This window comes from Muscardinus avellanarius (genome assembly GCF_963383645.1).
Source record: "Muscardinus avellanarius genome assembly, chromosome: 2".
NCBI lineage: Eukaryota > Metazoa > Chordata > Mammalia > Rodentia > Gliridae > Muscardinus > Muscardinus avellanarius.
The window spans coordinates 189298727-189319751 of NC_137787.1; the positions used below are offsets into that span (position 1 = coordinate 189298727).

Below are 21025 nucleotides of genomic sequence, written 5' to 3' on the forward strand. Positions count from 1 at the left end.
ACACCATAGGAGAACTTGCAACCTGGCACTCCCCACAGTCTAAAGCAGCCTCTATCGACTCTCTGGGTCGGAGACTCTGTGATAAAACCCAGTAAAGGAGTAGTGGGGTCTGAGATACTACAGACTCGAGATCCAGAACACCATAAGTGAAGTCATAGTGACCCAAGGGAAGAACCCAGAGAAGGCACAAACCTCCGAAATCATGGGAAAGAGGAATAACACTGGAGCAATGAATGCCCACAACCCCACAACATCAGAACCCGATAAAACAGAAAATCAGAGATTTCTAGAAGATCAAATCAGGAAAATAACTGTAGAAATAATAGAGGTGCTTCGAAAAGAACTCAGAGAGAGCCAAAAAGAGATAAAGGATGCAATTAATGAAGTAAAGGCCTCAATTCAAAGCACAAACAACCGATTAGAACACATGGAGAACAGAATCTCGCTCGTAGAAGATGATCATTCCAAAAATGAACGCATAGTTTCTAATCTAGGAAAAAATATCCGACAGCAGGAATCTGATATTGAAGAAATATGGGCCCATTTTAAGAGAGCTAACCTAAGAATAATTGGAATAGAGGAGGGAAAAGAAAGTGAAACCAAAGGGATCAACAATCTCTTCAAGGAAGTAATAGCAGAAAAATTTCCAAACATAGAGCAAGAGGTTGATACACAGGTCCAGGAAACTTATAGAACTCCCTTTAGACAGGATCGGAGAAGAGGATCCCCACGCCACATAATTGTCAAAATGACCAATGTGGAAGCCAAGCAGAGAATCTTAAAGGCAACAAAAACAAAGGGCCAAGTGACATTCAGAGGCAAGCCAATTAGAATCACTCCAGACTTCCCAAACCAAGTCATGAGAGCCAGAAGGGCTTGGAGTAACATATTCCAAACTCTGAAAGAAAACAACTTCCAGCCAAAAATTTCCTACCCAGCAAAACTTTCTATCAAATTAGATGGAGAAATAAGAAGCTTCCATGACAAACAGGAACTGAAGGAATTTATGTCTTCAAAACCAGCACTAGAGAAAATACTCAAAGAGATTAACTACAAAGAAGAAATAGGTAACACACACCAGAACCAGAGAAACAAGAGTTTCCATCCAACAGACACCTAAGATTGGTTATCTGTGGAGATTCATTACTTATGTTAGTCTTTTACTTATCTCTAAATGGTATTGTTTGCCTTTATTGTTGTTAATTTTTAGGATGTCTAGTTGGAATATTAATATACCTTCAGATATAGCATTTGGAAATATTTTATCCCATTCTATTAGTAACTGTTAACTCTGTTTACATTGTCTTTGGATATACAATATCTTTTTATTTTTTAGGGAGTTTGTATACTCTTCTGTTGCCTGTGCCATTGAAATCATATCCAAGAAATCACTGTCAATTTCAGTGTTGTGAGGTTTTATGACCCAGATTTTCTCCTAAAAGTTTATAGTCTTAAGATTTATATTTAGGTCTTTTATCTATTTTGAGTTAATATTTGTATATGGGATTAGGTAAGGGTCCAACTTTATTCTTTTCCATGTAATTATTATGTCTCAACAATATTTAGTTAAAAGATTATTATTTCCACCACCAAATGTTCGTGGAAACCTTGTCAAAAATAACTTGACAATATAGGGAAGAATTTAGCTCTAGGCTTGTATTTAACTCCAATGGTTTATATATCTGCCTTTAGAATAGTACTACACTGTTTCAATTATTGTAGCTTTATATGGTTTGAAATCAGAAAATATATATCTTCTAGCTTTGTTCTTTTTCAAGATCGTTTTGGGTATCTAAAGTCCATATTCCATATTAGGATAGATTTTTTTTTCTGAAAATAAATATATAAATATATGATAGTTTCACCTAAAAAAATTGAAAAAAAATATTCTCTGGTAAGAAAGAAAGTAAAAAGAAATATTGAAATGTTATCTTTAAGTCATCAAAAGCTTGGTATCAGACAAATGAAACTATTATGTGAGATTATCATTTTTAATTTTGGATAAATTGCTATAATACTAGATGTCAACCACTAAGCCAAGCATGGGAGGGAGGGATGGGGAGAGAATGGGGTGGGGATCGGGTGGGGGCTGACTGGGCGATGTGTGCATGTATGTCTACAAAAGTTTGTATCCCACTATGATGTATGAATACAGTGCACCAATAAAAAATTAAAAAAAAAAAAAATGTCCCGAAGGGTCCGTCTGAGACCGCACTGAGCAGTCAGAACCTTCTTCCCTTTCCTCCCCTCCCCAGCCAGGCTGGGGTATGGCAAGTTTAGACTGAACCTACAGCCAGTCCAGGGTGAGTTCTCCTCATTGTGACATCACCTCTGCCTCTTGGCGATGGAGCTTGTCACTAGGCGGGAAGACTGATTCCGAGAACAGCCAACAGGATGGTTTACTTGGTGCATCTGAGTGGTCCCAAGTGGGAGTGTCAGGGCCTTGGAGCCTTGTGAACAGGGAACCTGCCTCCCGGGGCTTGGAAGACCCTGGCTTTCAGTGATGAGACATGGGGTATGATGTAGCCCGCTTCCGGGGGGATGTGGATGACGACCTGATCTGCCCCATTTGCAGTGGAGTCTTGGAGGAGCCCGTGCAGGCCCCTCACTGCGAGCATGCTTTCTGCAATACCTGTATTTCCCAGTGGCTCTCTGGGCAGCAGACTTGTCCAGTGGACTGTAGTGTCCTGACGGTCGCCCACCTGCGCCCAGTACCTCGGATCATGCGGAACATGTTGTCCAAGCTGCGGGTGGCCTGTGACAACGCTGTGTTTGGCTGCGGTGCCGTCGTCCATCTTGACAACCTCGTGCCTCACCTGAGTGACTGCGAGCATGACCCGAAGCGGCCTGTGACCTGTGAGCAGGACTGCGGCCTGCAGATGCCCAAAGAGGAGCTGCCAAAGCACAACTGCATTGAACACCTGCGCTCGGTGGTCCAGCAGCGGCACACGCACCTCACAGAGCTGGAGAAGACGTCAGCCGAACACCAGCACCAGCTGGCCGAGCAGAGGCGAGACATCCACCTGCTGAAGGCGTGCCTGCGTGTGGTCCGCAGTGCCAACCCCGGCCTGCAGAACCTGGAAGAGAAGGCTGAGTACCGCGGGATCGTACAGTGGGTGAACTCCCTGCAGCCGGCCAGAGTGACGCGCTGGGGAGGGATGATCTCCACGCCGGACGCTGCGTTCCAGGCTGTCATCAAGCGCTCCCTGCTGGAGACTGGCTGTCCTGCCTCTGTTGTCAATGAGCTGATGGCAAATGCCCATGAACGGAGCTGGCCTCAGGGGCTGGCCACCCTAGAGACGAGACAGATGAACCGGAGCTGCTACGAGAGCTACGTGGCCAGGCGCATCCCCGGCCAGCAGGCTGTCGTCGTCATGGCCTGCGAGAACCAGCACATGGGTGCCGACATGGTGCAGGAGCCGGGGCTTGTCGTGATCTTTGCGCACGGTGTGGAAGAGACATAGGAGAGCCCGACCGGCTGTGAGGAAGAGCTGGGAATCAGAGAAACCCCATTGCTACTGCAGCAGCTGGGCCCTGCTCTTCCTCATGACCTCAACGCCCGGCTCACCCTGGAGCCACACGGCGCCCTGCTTCTATGACAGTGAAGGGTCCTGGGCTCTTTGCTCAGCCTTTTGGTGGAGAAACCCAGATTTCTGCCTATTACCTGTTTCTTTCCCCCACATGTCTGTAAATTCTCAGTCTACACAGGAAGGTTCTTACCTCTCTGTTTTCCTGCCTGCGGTCCATGGTTCCAGATATTTTCAGAAAGCACAAAGAGATTTGTTTTCCCTAGAGGATTAGGGTGCTCTGAAGAACCCCCAATTGTCCTTCTCCTTCCAAACTAGAGCAGGGAGTCTTGTTGACTCTAAGCAACATTTAGAGGTCAGCTCAGAGAAACAGACATCCAGAAGAAGTGGTAAGGAAGAACCCAAAACCCTAGAAGTAAATATGAGGCCAGCAATTGGTCATCAATGACAGAGGAAGACCGGACCTCTGTGCCCAGCACATCCGTGGAGGTGCGGGCTCCTGCTGGGTCTGCAGGTGCGCAGGTTGGGATGCTGACAGTTTCCATGATTAGAGAATGACAGGGCTGGGTGGGGTGGGGTAGACTTGGGCGTTCACATGCTCAGCAAGAAGCTGGCTGCGCGCAGGTGCTGGTTCCATAGACCTCTCTCCAGCCCTGCGTTTGGAGTTAGTTCTTTAGTTCTTTTGATGATTTCCTTTCACTGTGGTTTGTTTATATTTCACAAACCCCATCTGTTCCCTGTTTTGTTTTGTTTTGAGGATGGTTTGGTTATGGCTAACCCACTTTCTAGCCCAGCCACATGTTGCTAATTTAATTTCCTTACCTTTTTTTTTAAGAAAGGAAAAAAAAAAAAAACGACAAAAAAGTAAAAAGTCCTAATTCTCTTGGAGGTCATCTTTTCCTGTTAGGATCTGCAGAGGCGGCCGTGGCTGCAGTCTGGGGAGAACGGCTTATTTCCCACAACCTTGACATCCTTTGTGGCTCTTTCTTCTTCTGCTTGGGGTTTCCCATCGTGTGAGGAGTCATCAAAACTGGCCATGGTGTGCTTGCAGCTGGTCGTGATTTTCAACACCGCTTGGCCTTTTCCTGAGAGTCCCTAGGGTTGGTCACCAGTTTATTTCCATCTCAAAGCAACTGTGTAACAGTTGACTCTTGGGAACATCCCAGTTTCTTTTCAGTCTAGATGAGGTATTAGGCACATGTGTACAGGCAATTTACATAAATGTAATAGTTAAAGTAAGGTTATTATTTCTATAGAAATGATGTTACATCACCCATAGTACTTTACAACTTAAAAATACAAAATAAAAGGCCAACTTTCCACACCAAAACATGGGTTGAACTTTTTCATTTCAAAATTATTAGAGAATGTCTGATTATCCAAAAGTTTTAATTCTTTTTATTTGAAAGTTCATAATGAACTTCCTGAAACACAGATCAGCTCATTGGAATCCCCTGCTGAACGCCTGGAGAACCTTTCCTGGGGAGAGACCGAATCTCCACTCTTGGGCGACGCTGGGGGTTTTCTAGGCCAGCCCTTTGTGACCTTTTCTTTTTTATTTAATTTACTTTAATTTATTTTTATTTTCAGGTCTAGGGATGGAACCCAGGAGCATTCAACCTCCAATCTACACCCCCTGCCCTATTTTTTATTCTTTATTTTGAAACAGGGTCTCACTAAATTATGGAGGGCCTCACTAAGTAGCTGAGGCTGTCTGCCAACCGTGATCCTCCTGTCTCAACCACCCGAATGCTGGGATCACAAGCATGAGCCACTACCCCCGGCCTTTTCAATCTCTCCCCACCCAGCATGCACCCTGCTCCTCAGCTGCCCTGAGCATCCCCAGCTGCTGGATGGGATCAGAATCTTTAAGATGCAGAAGTTATGCACAGGTTTCATTCTTGGTCTGGATGCCCTTCTCATCCTGTGAGATTTAACTCAAATGTCTTCATTTTGGGGAGTTCTGGCAAGACTTATTCTATCCTCGTCCACATGCCGGAAGTGCCCGTAGAGCGCCTGCTACAGCTTATCCTAGTTATTGTTTGTTTTACCTCGAGACTCTTGAGTTCTTTGAGGCCACATTTTAATTATTTTTGTACTCCCCGGGGTCTAGACTGTGCAGGGCGGGTGAGCAGCTTAACGAGTGTTTGCTGAATGACTATGCAGCTGGAATCCACGACCGCTGATACTCAGGGAAAATAACAGTACACATACAGTGACTGAAAAAGGCTCTAGACTGAATTGCCTTGTCTCTGTGATGAGTTGGACCAGTGGGACGGCAAGAATAAAGATAGCTTCTGCAAGCACGTTCCACTGAGACAGAGAGCTCGACAAGCACAGGCCACAATTCCTTGTATTTCAGACCCAACAGAAATGCTACATAAAGTATGTTTTTAAGAATGTGATATTTTCCCGGGCGTGGGGGTACACACTTGTAATCCCAGCATTCAGGAGGCTGAAACTGGAGGATGACAATTCGCAGACAGCCTCTACTAAGTGAGGCCCTTTGCAACCCAGCGAGACCCTGTTTCAAAACAAGGAATAAAAAATAGGGCTGGGGGTGTAGCTCAGAGGTAGAAGGCCCCTGGGTTCCATCCCCAGTACCACACACACACACACACACACACACACACACACACACACAAAAGTGGTATTTTAAGCTGGAAGTGGCTTCGCATGCTTGTAATCCTAGCATTTGGGAGGTTGAGACAGGAGGATTGGGGTTCGTGGCCAGCCTCAGCTACTTAGTGAGGTCCTCTGCAACTTAGACCCTATTTCAAAATAGGAATAAAAATAGGGCTGGGGGTGTATCTGAAGGTAGAATGCCCTTGGGTTCAGTCCCCAGTAGCACCAAAAAAATAAGTGATATCATGTATATGTGTGTATGCACGTGTACTAAGGATTGAGCATTAGGGCATTCTACCTGCTACACCCCAATCCTATTTTTATTCTTTATTTTTTTTAGGTACTGGGGAGAGAACCCAGGGGCATTCTACCTCCGAGCTACAACCCTGACCCTATTTTTTATTCTTTCTTTGGAAACAGGATCTCACTGAGTTGCTGAGAGCCTCAGTAAATAGCCGAGGCTGGCTTCAAACCTATGCGATCCTCCTGTCTCAGACTCCCAAGCACTGGAATTACAAGCGTGTACCACTATGCCCAGCTTATTCTATTTACTTATTTACTTATTTATTTATTTTGGTGGTACTGAGGGTGGAACCCCAGGGAATTTTCTAGCTTTGGGCTATACTCCCAGACCTATTTTATACTTTAATTGGAAACAGAGTCTCACCAAGTTGCTGAGAGCCTCACTAAGTAGCTGAGGCTGGCTTTGAACCTGTGCGATCCTCCTGCCTCAGCCTCCCAAGCACTGGGATTACAAGCGTGCGCCACCACGCCTGGCTTATTCTGTATTTTGAAACAGGGTCTCACTAAGTTGTTGAGGTCTCACTACGTAGCTGAGACTGGTCACGAACTTGTGACTTTTCTGTTTCAGCCTCTCAAGGACTGGGATTACAAGCGTGTGTCACCATGCCTATGCTAAAATGTGATATTTTAGAAAACGTGGTGTATACCTGTAACACCAGTACTCTGTAAGCCTAGTACTTGGGAGGCTGAGACAAAAAGATCAGAGGTTCGAATCCAACCTCAGCAACTTAGTGAGACTCAGTAATCTAGCAAGATCCTGTTTCAAAATAAAACTAAAACAGGGTGGTGGTTATAGCTCAGAGGTAGAATGCCCCCTGGTTCAATTCCCAGTAACACACACACACACATACACACACAGGATACAATAAGAAGGTGTCATCTTTGTGGGCTGCGGATGAGGTTCAGTGGTAGTCGCTTACCTGGTTTGTGCAAATCATGGGTTCAATCCCCAGCGTAGAAAAGTTGGGGGGGAGGAAGGAGCGCCATCTTTGAAGCAGAGAGCAAAACTTCACCAGACACTGGTCTGTTGGTGCCTTGATCTTGGAATTCCCAGCTTTCTAGAGTTTTAGGCAACAATTTCTATAGTTTATAAATTATAGATCTAAAATAGTTTTTTACAGGATCCCAAGCCGACTAAGACAAGGGCCTCCTGTTTGCTCCTAATCATAGGACCCCAGGGAGCTTGCCCTCATGAGTTTCAGAACCTTCACCCCTATGGTGGAATCCCAGTGGTTCGACAGTGGAAAGGTCTTCCAGGTACCCGGTGGCAGGGCCCACTGAGCTCCACCAGCGAGGAGCCCTGGTGAACCTCTCCGCCCCCCAGTGGGCACAGCTGTACCCTCTCAGCAGGCCCTGGAGCTCAGCCCTGATGGGGATTGCTTCTTCCAGCTTCAAGCCTATCTTGGGGCTTGGCCTTGGTCCTACAGGCAGTGGTAGCTCCCTATACCTTAGGGTCCTCTCTACACCCTAGTAGGTAAACCTCCACCACAACTGGATGATTCTTTATACTAAAATCTTGTTCATGTTACCATGCGGTTTCTGTACCAGTATTGGGAAAGTGTTTCAAAATCTATTAATGTACCAGTATTGGGAAAGATTTCCAATTTTAAAAATATATTGTTTGTAGTGAAGAAAGCCAGGGGCTGTTGGGAGAAGGCTGGCAGATTTCTCCATGGATAATTAACAAAAGAGTAGAAGAAGCCTAGGGCCTTTTTACATTTCTAAAGAGAGATGGGAAGAAATCCCAGACCCCGAGAAGCAACTTAATACATCTTGGGAGTGTAACAAAAGGTGTGGAAGTATGTGCTGGAGACAGAGCTGCCCCCCTCCCCGCTGCCTCAGAGGGGAAGGTCTGGGTCTGGCTGGGATGGAGACAGCAGATACCTGGGCTAGAGATAGGGCAGCAGATCTACATATCAAAGGACCTGCCAGTGGACTTGGTCGGGATAAGAATACTCAGCATGCAGGGACTGTTGGTGAATTCACTCAAATCGCCCCCCTCTGCCATTTCTGAATGGCATGGGGCTTTAACTGTCTTCTGTATTTCTACCTTTTTAATAAACTTCTTTTAATCTTCAGCAAGAGTCCAGGCTGATGAGTTTTTACCATTAGCTCAGGACAAGAACCTGCACTTTTTATCTTTGTGTGGTTTTGTTGGGGAATTATTTCTCCCCTCACACACACTGCGATATATTTCACCGTAACAGTTTCTTTCTCCTGATTGGACCATGGCTGGCTCAGCAAGCTGTTCCCATGATAATATATAATAAAGCTCCCACTGGTCGAATGTTTCTTATGTGAGAGAGACTATATTAAGCATGGTACACAACTTTACCGAGTTAATCTTACTAAGAGTCCTATAATGTAGATGTAATCATCTCCATTTTCAGATGAGGACATTCATATCCATTGTTGTCCAGGAAGGAAATCATAAGAGGCCTGGTCTAAGGAACCCAATGTCTATTAAGACCATTGTTCTATGAAGAATCACAATTAAGGAAGTGATGCCATTCTGGCTCAAGGGGTAGGTACTATGCATAGGTGCTAGTCTCCACTGTGCAAAGATAAAGAGACTGCAGTCACCACAGCTAAAATCACAATTTTTTTTTGAAAGACCATAAATTACTCAAATTTGCCTGCCTTGGTAGTTTTCAGCCAATTAGCTTACTTAAGGACAAAAATAAAGCAATCTCAGAACCATACAATTTTTTTACATTTATAAGCTTGTTCCTGCCTTTGATCAGTGACAATTTGTACATCCATCTGCCTTGTATACAAGTCCATTCTAGCTTCCGCCTCACTAACCTTTGGCATATTTTCAGAGCCACTGAGATCTGTTCACCAGAACATGGAGCCTACAGCAGCACAGACCCGAGAACACACCTCACCGGGAGCCCGGGAGTCACGCTCACCTTATCTTGGTCCTGCTCGGGGAGTGTGACATTTGGTGAGTGTCATTATTTGCCATTTAAGCTCAGTGGCTCTGAACTCTGATCACACTGGTCCAAAGTTCCTTAGATGAGAGAGACTATGTGAAGCATGTTCACACATGATCTGAGTTAATCTTACAAAGAATGCTGTAATGGAGATGTAATCATCTCCATTTTCAGATGAGGAAATTCATGTTCAATGTTTTCCAGGAAAGAATAAGAGACACGGCTGTGTGTGTGTGTGTGTGTGTGTGTGTGTGTGTGTGTGTGTGAGGGGAGGGTAGGTGCTAGACGGTCCAGATGGTGACAGCTGTCTGGGAATGTGGCTTTGGGGGCTCCAGAGACCTTCCTCTCCCAAGGGCTGGCCACTGGCTGGCCCAGCTGCTGGGATTCCCAGACATTTGACTCTCAAGGCTGCTGCAGAGAGAAAAGGGGGAGAGGACAAATAAAGATGCCGTGAAGGTCATCATTCTCACCGAGATCCAGCCGCTCCTAGGATTGTTGTGAGTCCTTGGCCAATTTCCAGAACCCAGAAAAATCAAACTTGGACAGGTTTATTGTTTGGCATTCTCATTGCATTTATAGAGAAGTAGATTTTTAGAGATGCCAACTCCATTATTCCAGAAAGGTTTTGACAACAAGGTGGAAGTAAGTCATAAATCTGAGCCCTTAATCCAGGCATGGTGGTGCATGCCTGTAATCCCAGTACTGGGGAGGCTGAGACAGGAGGGTCATGGGTTTGAGGCCACCAGTATCAACATCTTAGTGAGACCCTGGTTCAAAATTTAAAAAGGGGGACTAGGAGCTGGGCGTGGTGGCACACGCTTGTAATCCCCGTGCTTGGGAGGCTGAGACAGGAGGATCGCGCAGGTTCGAAGCCAGCCTCAGCTACTTAGGCTCTCAGCAACTTAGTGAGACCCTGTTTCAAAAATAAAATATAAAATAGGGCTGGGAGTATAGCCCGGAGGTAGAAAGCCTCTGGGTATCACCCCAGTACCCCCCAAAAAAGGAGGGGGGGCTTGGGGTAAAGCTCAGCGGTAGAGTACCTCTTGGGTTTAATTCCTAGTATTAAAAAAGAAAAAAAGAGTTCCTCTTTCCCCCATCCTTGACAGCATTTGCTGTTGTTTGGCTTCTTTATGCTTGCCACTCTGATTGGGGTTAGATGGAATCTCATTGTAGTTTTGATTTGCATCTCCCTGATGGCTAATGATGTAGAACATCTTTTCATGTATCTATTGGCCCTTTGTATCTCTTCTTTTGTGAAGTGTCTATTCAATTCAGTTGCCCATTTCTTATTGGGTTATTTGTTTTGCTAGTGTAGAGGCTTTTGTGCTCTTTGTATATTCTGGATATTAGCCCTCTGTCAGAGTGGTGGCTGGTAAAGCAAACCAGTTCAGCTACTACAGAGATCAGTGTGGAGATTCCTTAGAAAACTGGGAATGGATCCACCATATGATCTGGCTATACTACTTCTGGGTATCTTTCCAAAGGAGTTGAAATCAGAGAACTATAGTAACATATGCATACCCATGTTCTTAGCAGCACAATTTGTAATAGCCAAAATATGGAACCAATCTAGGTCTCCATCAACAGATGAATGGATAGCAAAAGTATGGGAAATACACACAGTGGAATTCTACTCAGCAATAAAGAAGAACAAAATCATGTCATTTGTAAGAAGATGGAAAGACCTGGAGAACATTATGTTAAGTGAGATCAGCCAAGCACAGAGAGAGAAGGGACATATGTTTTCTCTAATATGCCCAAACTAGGGAGTATTAGGGATACCAGAGGGACTCCAGATAATGGAGGGGAAACCTCAGCAAAGCTAGAATGGAAGGAAAGGAGAGGAAGAAGGCTGAGGTTGATTAATGGAGGAGCTGCATCCGAATATGTGTAAAAGTATGAATGTAGCATGGTCAACCTGGACACTCATTGTTGAGGGGGAAAGGGGAACGGGGAGGGGGAGGGGGCACTAAGCACAGTCGGAATGTATGCCATTTTCAATATGATCCACATAAAAAGAAAAGAAAGAAAGAAAAATAAGCCCTTAATTTAACTGACAATATTTTTGAACAAATACAACAGAAGGCTGCACAAGACAAAATAACAAAAATCAGTTATAAATACCTCCAGACTTAACATCTTGTCCAAGGAGATTTTTCCCCCCCATGGTGTGAGTATGAAGATATTTCTTTTTTTTTTTCTTTTTTCTTTCCTTTTTTTTTGGTGGTACAGGGTACAGGGTCTTTCTACCTCCAGGCTACACTTCCAGACCTATTTTATACTTTATTTGGAAACAGGGTCTCACTAAGTAGCTGAGGCTGGCTTCGAACCTGCACGATCCTCCTGTCTCAGCCTCCCAAGCACGGGGATTACAAGCGTGTGCCACCACGCCCGGCTCCTTTTTTTTTTTTTTTTTTTTTTTTAACAAATAAAACAGTGCTAGAGGTACAGCTTCAATCCCTCATGCCACACATACAAAAATATTTTTCTTTCTTTTTTATATGCTTTTATTAATACATTGCAGTCTCACATTATAATGTAGTTCAGAGTGAGATATTTCTAAAGAGACTGTTTTTATATCTCTGGCTACCTTTGGAGGACATTAATAAATTAGACTATGAAATCCAAGTTAAAAGAGCTCTCATTCTGAGTAATTCATAGAAGCTAATAAACACTTTTAAAAAACTGTAACTCAGAGATGGTTTATATTTGTTTAAATAGTTCTCAAATAACTCGCATTTTAAAAGCATGCAGAGTTGAAATTTATTTCTTCTGTGAATATTCTTGAATTAGGTTGTGTTGAGTTTATGTGAACATTCACTAATCTCCATAAAGGATCGGCCTTGTTTGTTTTAAAAGATAAAAGTCAAGAGAAATACAAGTTTTCAAGCTAAAAATAGTTGAAGAAAATACTTAGAAAACCCAGAACTTCTCAACAAATATAAAAGTGTTTCAAGATTTGTGCTTTAACCACAAAATAATTACGTAAGGGCAAATTCAGGTATAATACTAAACATGATTAATCTTTGGACAAGCTATAACATTTTGATACTTTTGTTTTATTTTCTTTTTTTACTTTTTGCAATGCTAGATATAAAACCCAAGCCTCCCACATGCTCAGCAGGATCTCTGCGACTGAGCCACACTCCCAGCCCTAGATGCTTTTGTTTAAAAAGGACAATATCTTCTCCCTGGTTTTATAACATGTTTATATAACATGTTATAACATGTTAGTCATAGCTTAATTTTTCATTTTCTGAATATTGTCTTTCAAAAAACAAAAGTTTTATTTATTTATTTATTTATTTTTTTTGGTGGTACTGGGGGTGGAACCCAGAGGCTTTCTACCTCTGGGCTATACTCCCAGACCTTTTTTTTTATGTTTTATTTGGAAACAGGGTCTCACTAAGTTGCTGAGAGCCTCACTAAGTAGCTGAGGCTGGCTTGGAACCTGTGTGATCCTCCTGTCTCAGCCTCCCAAGCGCGGGGATTACAAGCGTGCGCCACCACGCCCGGCAAAAGTTTAATTTTTTAAATAATCTCCTGCTTTTCAACATTTTGTTCATGTTCTTGCTTCTGTCCTGTCTTTTTTTTTTGTTTTGGTGGTACTGGGGTTCCTGGAAGCCCTTCTACCTCTGGGCTATACTCCCAGACCTATTTTCATATTTTTATTTGGAAAGGGGTCTCTTAAACCAGCACGGCTGGCTTTGAACCTGCGCGATCCTCCTGTCTCTGCCTCCCAAGAGCGGGGATTACAAGCGTGCACCACCACACCATGCCTTTATTCCTTTTTTTTTTTTTTTTTTTTTTTTTTTGGTACTGGGGTTCCTGGAAGCCCTTCTACCTCCGGGCTACACTCCCAGACCTATTTTATATTTTTGAGACAGGGTCTCTTAAACCAGCGCAGCTGGCTACAAACCCGCGCGATCCTCCTGTCTCCGTCTCCCAAACCTGGGGATTACAAGCGTGTGCCACCACGCCCCGCCTTTACTCTTTATTTTGAAACAGGGTTTCACTGAGTTGCAGACGGCCTCACTTAGTAGCTGAGGCTGACGGGGAACTGCGATCCTCCTGTCTCAGCCTCCCAAATGCTGGGATGACAAGCGTGCCCCACCACAGCCAGCTTTCTGTCCTGTCTTTGCCTAATCCCAACATCTCAAAGATTTTCTACAAGCACTTCACTCTAGAAATTGGGTAGTGTCAGAGCCTACATTTAGTCTACTGTATATTTCAAGTACATCATTATAAATGGGAGAAAAGAATGGTTTCAGCCCACTACATCTTTTGCATAATTTTTAAATATTGTGGCCTGGCCATCAATTAACAATTAAAAAGATATGCAACTGTCTTTGCCCATGTACGTATTTATTTTTGTTTTTTTCTACTTTATTTATTTATTTATTTATTTATTTATTTATTTATTATTTGTTTATTTTTGCAGGTTTGGGGATGGAACCCAGGGGCATTTGACCTCCAAGCTACACCCCCTGCCCTATTTTTTTTTTTATTCTTTATTTTGAAACAGGGTCTCACTGAGTTGCAGAGGGCCTCATTAAGTAGCTGAGGCTGTCTGCAAACTGTGATCCTCTGATCTCAGCCTCCTGAATGCTGGGATTACAAGCTGCCAGGCATCTACTTTATGTGATTTAAAAGAAATATGGGAATATTCACTAATTTTGAGACATTATTACATTATGTATACATATATCAAATCACCACACTATACCTTGAACATATATAGATATGTGTGTGTGTGTATATAAATACATATACACACTTTGTCAATTAAATTTGGAAATGTCTCTATTCTAGTAAATCAATTTGCTTTATCTGTCTTTCCCAGTTCCCATTACTTTATTTGCTTTTTCTTTCTCATTTCCTTTGTCTTCACATCAAATGCCTTTATTTATTTATTTATTTATTTATTTATTTATTTATTGGTACTGATGATAGAACCCGGGGGCATTCTATCTCTGAGCTACACCCCAGCTCTATTTTTTATTCTTTATTTTGAAACAGGGTCTCACTGAGTTGCAGAGGGCCTCACTAAGTAGCTGAGGCTACCCTCAAACCACGATCCTCCTGTCCATATGTCCATAAAGGCCCATACGCCTTTATTAACAACAAATTTAAGTGGGCGTGGTAGTGCAGGCTTATAATCCCAGCATTCGGGAGGCTGAGACCGGAGGATCACGGTTCACAGACAGCCTCGCCTACTTAGTGAGGCCCTTCATAACTTAGTGAGACCCTGTTTCAAAATAAAGAATATAAAATAGGACAGGGGGTATAGCTCAGAGGTTGAATGCCCCTGGGTTCCATCTGCAGACCCGCAAAAAATATTTTTTTTTTTCTGAGAACTTCGAAAGTCGAGGAGACTGGCATCTGCGCTCAACCTGCCATGTTCCTGGAAGTCTGAAATTACTCTCTTTGTGTAGAGTTGTGAAATAAGAATCAGGGGAGAGTGACCATTCCACAATCCTTCCCATTTCTCTTCTCTGCCTCTTTCTCAATTCCTAGCTCTTGTTGCCCTGAGGATATGAACAAGGGTGCTTGGCACTAGAGACCAGTAGACCAGAGATGGAGCCCTGAGTTCAGAAAGCAGATTGCCGTGTGCCCAGCACTGCTAGGAAGTGCGGAGAAGCCAGGAAGATAATATTGTTCATAAACACCAAAGCCTAGAAACAAATGTGCACCATAACCAGAAGTGAACATCATTAACTGAGCGCATTCTCTATAATAAAAGCCCTAACGTTCCCATACCTTGTGGGCTGGTGTATGAAACATTTTCCAGAAATGATACTAGCTTTACGCAGATTCCCTTCCTACAGTTCAGCGTTGCATTTGTTTTAATGAGGTCAACAACGAAATTTATAAAAGATAAGATGCTCCAGAATCAACTGGACACAACCAGAGACGGAAGCCCTTTTAGTGTATTCTTGGGCATGTCTCAAGAAAGCCTCTGCTGGAAGAGATGAAGCAAGACTGGTTAAGTGTGGATCAATTCGGTGGGTGATGGGTCCATGAAAGGTTTATTAAACAATTCTTCTATATCTAGAAAAAGGAGTAAGAAAGCCTCACCCATGAGCCACGCTTGGTGATGCACGCTTGCAATCCCAGCATTCAGGAGGCTGAGACAGGGGAATGGCGGTAGACAGGAGAACGGCGGTAGACAGGAGGATGGTGGTTCGCGGACAGCCTCAGCTACTTAGTGAGGCCCTCTGCAAGTTAGTGAGACCCTGTTTCAAAATAAAGAATAAAAAGTAGTGTGGAGAATGTAGCTTAGGGGTAGAATGCCCCTAGGTTCCATCCATCCCCAGTACCGAAAAAAAAAAAAAAGAAAAGAAAAGAAAGCCTTATCCAAGTGTTCTGTTTCACTACCAGCTGTAGGAAAGGAACTGTTCAGATATTAGCTTCCAGATCCCCACCTTATATTGGCTAAAAATATTATCAGTCCACATCATGCTTGTACACACATGTGTAAATGTGCACACACACATGCCCGCATGCACATACACCTCTATAACTTTCCCAACCTCAGTATTCCACCGAGAGGCATCCTTTTAGGCGCAGGGAAGATGGTTAGAATGACATGACAGGAAGCTGTGCTCTAAGGCCACTGGCAAATCTCATCTGCTGGGGCCAGTGTCTGCATCTGAAAGATAAGGGGTCGTTTCCATGGTAACTAAGGCTCTCTCCCAGGAGCCACAGTTCCACATCCTATGGTGAAATGACTTGTTGGTGCCATGGATCAGTCTTCTCAGTGCCCTGCTCTCTGCAGATGGCCACGGAGCTGAATGTAGCAGCCAATGTCAGCCTGAGCGGGTGGATCAGAGGACGGCACCAGGTGCCCTGGTTGGAGCCAACAGGGCTCCCCACAGGCTGCCCCCTGGTCGACGAGGGCTGCTGTGATGCTAGATATGGTCTTCTGACCTCTGCCAGGAATGAAATAATCCTCTTGTTGTGAAGTCTCATTCACTGCAGGTTTACTTGTACCTTCTACATGCCATTTATAAATTTGTTTATGTTCCTCCTATCCCAGGGAGTGGCTTCGACTGGCTTTTGCACCAACTCACGTAAAGCCATACGGTTCATACATACCTAAAGTCTATATGGCTCCATTTCATGTTGATGTAAATGGTGGGTGTCAAACCTGGCAATTTGCCTAAAGCTTAGAATCTACCCTTTGTGTAAACTGGAGATGTGGTGAAGGACCCATGTGCAGAAAAGTTTGATGCAATGTCATGGGCTTAAAAAAATCTTAATGATAGCTGGGCATGGTGGCACATGCTTGTAATCTCAGAACTAGGGAGGCAGAGACAGGAGGATCGAAAGTTACCAGCCAGCCTCAAGTACTTAGTGAGGCCCTCTGTGACTTAGTGAGATCTTGTTTCAAAATAAAGAATAAAAAATAGGATTGGGGGGTGTAGCTTGGAGATGAATGCCTTTGAGTTCAATACCCAGCACTGCCAAAAAAAAAAAAAATCTTAATTCTGGAATAGACATGTATCAATAGGAAATGATCCCAACTGTGCTATGGGGCATTATGCTGTCGAGAAGAAGGGTAGGTATATACGTATGAACCAATATATTAAGTGAAGTGAGTTGAGATGTACTTCTATTCCTATAAATGCAGAGACTTAGATATAATAGTAAAAATATCTCATATTTATACGGGGTTAAAATACATCAGGCTTACTTCCAACTACTTTATATGTGTGAACTTATTTTTCGTGTGTGTGTGTGTGTGTGTGTGTGTGTGTGTGTGTGTTACTGTGATTGAACCCAGGGACAGCCTACCTCTAGCTATATTCCGGCCCATTTTATTTATTTATTTGTTTGTTTGTTTGTTTTTGGGTGGCACTGGGGCTCCTGGAAATCCTTCTACCTCCAGGCTACACTCCCAGACCTATTTTATATTTTTATTTGGAAATAGGGTCTCTTAAGCCAGCGAGGCTAGCTTTGAACCTGCGCGATCCTCCTATCCCTGCCTCCCAAGCGCAGGGATTACAAGCGTGCGCCACCACGCCAGGGTTTTTTTTTTTTTTTTTTTTTTTAAACAGGGTTTCACTAAGTTGCGGAGGCTGATCTAGAACCTATGATCCTTCTGTGTCAGCCTCAGCCTCCCAAGTACTGGAATTGCAGGTGTGAACCACCAGGCCCAGCCTTGTGTAAACTCATTTAATGATCTAATCACCTTATGAAGTGGGTGTGTCTGTTACCTTTTTTGTTTTTTCCACCTGAGGAAACTGAACTTGGTCAACGCTGCACGGATAGTGGCAGAGCCAAGGGTCAAACCCAGCAGCCGATGCTCTGCATATAGCCGTGACTGTGCACACTCACTCACACGCTCATCCATCCAGAAAGCATTCGGGAAGGATCTAAGTGTCAGTGGATAGTAGCAGTGGTTGTCTCTAGAGAGGGCGGTGTTGATGGGTGGGTAACCAGGTTGAAAGTAGAATATTTATTATTTAGCATCATGTGTTATTGGTACTTATCCTATTTCCTTATCATATTCTTTTTTCATATAACAAACATGATCTTAGTTTAACTTTTTTTGTGTGTGGTACTGGGGGTGGAACCCAGGGCTCTTCTACCTCCAGGCTACACTCCCAGACCTATTTTATACTTTAATTGGAAACAGGGTCTCACTAAGTTGCTGAGAGGCTCACTAAGTAGCTGAGGCTGGCTTCGAACCTGGGCGATCCTCCTGTCTCAGCCTCCCAAGTACTGGGATAACGAATGTGCAACACTACGCCCAGCTTAGTTTAACAGTTTAACTTGGTCATGTGGCTTAAAGAACCACAGAGCAGAAAGGAGCACGAAAATAGATCATATCGAAGACTTGAGTACCTGGGATGTTTTTCTTTTCTTGTCCCTTACTTTTTACCCAAACTCCTAGCTGGTCTGCCATTGACCTTAATCTAAAGTTCACGTGTTAAAATCCTCACACCAAGGTGATGGTGTCAGGAGGAGGGGCTGGGGGAGGTGACTGGGTCACCCCAACAGCGTATTCCGGATGGGAGCAGTGCCCTGTAAAAGAGGCCGTTCCCCCGTGCCTGGTGAGGACCCAACAGGAACGGGTCTGTGAGGCAGGCGCCTTCGCTCTGGGGGTCCTCAGCCCCCAGAAGGGTGAGAAGTATATTTCTGTCATTCGCAAGCCACCTCGTCTGTGACATTCTGTTACAGGAACATGAGTGCACTAAGACAAAGCTCTAACAAGACGTAAGAATGCAGCCGGGCGTGGTGGCTTACACCTGCAGTCCTGGTACACAGGAGGCTGAGACAGGAAGGTCAGAGGTTTGAGGCCAGTCTCAGTAACTTAGTGAGACCCTGTTTCAAAATACAAAGGTCTGAGAGGAGGGGAGAGTGTGTAGCTTGGAGGTAAAATGCCCTTAGGTTCAATCTCCAGTACCAAAAAATAAAATTTCATAAAGTAAGAATTCCTGTGAAAATGATTTTTTTCATACTTAGCTTTTCTTAAGTATATGTTTTGAAACCAGAGCTTTTGAATAGTTTTTGTAACATTTGTATGGTAAATAATTCTCTTCTAGTAGTGATGATACTTAGTTCTATGAACCAGTTACTAAACCCAGATCCTCATTATCATGAAAGAGTCTTAGTATTTGCTTGTCCCGGGCAAAGCACAAGGACATTTTATGTAGTCAGTGCACACTTAACTTTTTGTTCTGGAATTAAACCCAGGGACATTCTACTTCCAGCCATTTTTTATTTTTGGTTTTGTTTAGAAACAGGGTCTTGTTAAGTTGTTGACAATCTCGCTAAGTTGCTGAGGCTGGTCTCAAACCTGCCATCCTCCTGTCTCAGCCTCCCAAGTACTGAGACCACAGGCATGCACCACCACACCCGGCCATACTCTGCTTTTAATCTGTGTTGCTACTCAGTGGGCACTTGAAATGTGAGCAGCCAGCTCCAAATTCACAGATCTGTGATAGCAACAGATTGCAGATGAATCCATGGATCCTGACTCCAGTGCCCTGTATGAGACATTCATTAGTGGTGTAGACACTCCCTAGAGAACGGCAAAAGCTGCTCGCCATGCTGCCTGAATGATGTAATGATCAGGCAGCAGGACACTGTTTCAAACTGATCCCTGAGCCCAGATCTTCTTCAAGGGTTCATGGAATTAGATTGTTCCTTCTGGAATCATAGTATCAGATCTCAAGACATCTGCCAGGCTATTCATCCCCAACTTTGATCATCAGACTCATGGGGGCGGGTGGGGGGGGGATCTGTTCTTATCATTAATACAGATGGCCGGGTCCTCCCTAGAAAATCAGTTCCTCTGGTTAGAACCCAAGGATTTGAATCCATTGCAGGTGACATCTGATGCTGAGCCAAATGTGGGGATCCTGGGCCTGGTTTATCTTCTGTGCACTACGCTAGTTTTGACTCATCTAATTGTGTTTTAGAGGAGGATCCAGTTAGCTGATGAACAATGGAATGCCCTATAAACACACTTAAAGATACAGCCTGGTACATTTATGAGGACCGTATGCATCATGACGTAGAACAACAATTCCCACGTGTTCATTGCTTTCTAGTTACGGAGAGGGACTTGCAGTTGTACTAGACACGGGTGGTGCAGAGGTCAAGGTTTGGAATCACGTGACTTGGCTTCAAATCGCAGCTCTCGACTTCCTGTCTAGGAGACTTTCTTTTTTCTTTTTTCTTTTTTAAATCCCGTCTGTGCCTTACTTTCTTCATCTACAACATGATGCTAGTCATGGTACTCTTGTGGGGTTTGTTGTAAACCTTTAGATGAGGTAATATTTTTAGACCTTCAAATCAGAGCCCGGCATTGTGTAATTACTTGGCAGATATCAACTGTTACTTTACGTAGTCTTTGCAAGGTATATTTCCACAATTTTATGGTTGTGGAAATTAAAGTTTGGAGAGTTTCAATTACTTGCCCCGGGTCAGATGTTAAAATAGTGGAAACTCAAAACTCTGTCTCCCAGCTTCAGATTCCTCACAGTCTACCTCTTACGTATTTATTATTCAACATTTTATAGAGTTGTCTATAGTTTTGATTCTTGCCAAGGGAATTTGTGGCAAAGATTTAATTTTAACTCACCAGAAGGTCCTAGAAACATAAGAAAGAACCAGAGACCTATAAATCAACAAAGAACAGAACTTACTTCCAAAACAGCTTTGACCAAACAGGAGAAGCTGTAAAGAATAATGAGTAAATTACATACATAAGAATAAGCCTGGAAGCCGGGCGTGCTGGCACATGCTTGTCATCCCAGCATTCGGGAGGCTGAGACAGGAGGATCACGAGGACAACCTCAGCCACTTAGTGAGGCCCTTTGCAACTCAGTGAGATCCTGTTTCAAAATAAAGAATAGGTCTGGGGTTGTAGATCGGAGGTAGAATGCCCCTGGGTTCCATTCCCAGGACTGAAAAAAAAAAAAAAAAAAAAGAATAAGCCTAGGAGGTTTGCTGGCACATGCCTGTAATCCCAGTATTTGGGAGACTCTTAGTAACCTAGGAAGACCCTGTTTTAAAATAAAAAATAAAAAAGGGTTGAAGGTATAGCTCAGAGGTAGAGTGACCCTGGGTTCAATCCCCAGTACCAAAAAAAGAAGAAACAAGAAACAAGAAGAAGAAGAA

General features: G+C 43.7%; 1 protein-coding gene across 1 annotated transcript; it reads left to right on the forward strand.

Annotated features, from left to right (window-relative positions):
• Positions 1-2510: 2510 nt before the first annotated feature.
• LOC308258877 (E3 ubiquitin-protein ligase NRDP1-like) lies at positions 2511-3464 on the forward strand (the record flags this gene model as incomplete). Its single annotated transcript, XM_080689495.1, has 1 exon — positions 2511-3464. One exon carries the CDS (start codon positions 2511-2513, stop codon positions 3462-3464), a length of 954 nt encoding a protein of 317 aa, XP_080545621.1.
• Between the last annotated feature and the right edge of the window lie 17561 nt (positions 3465-21025).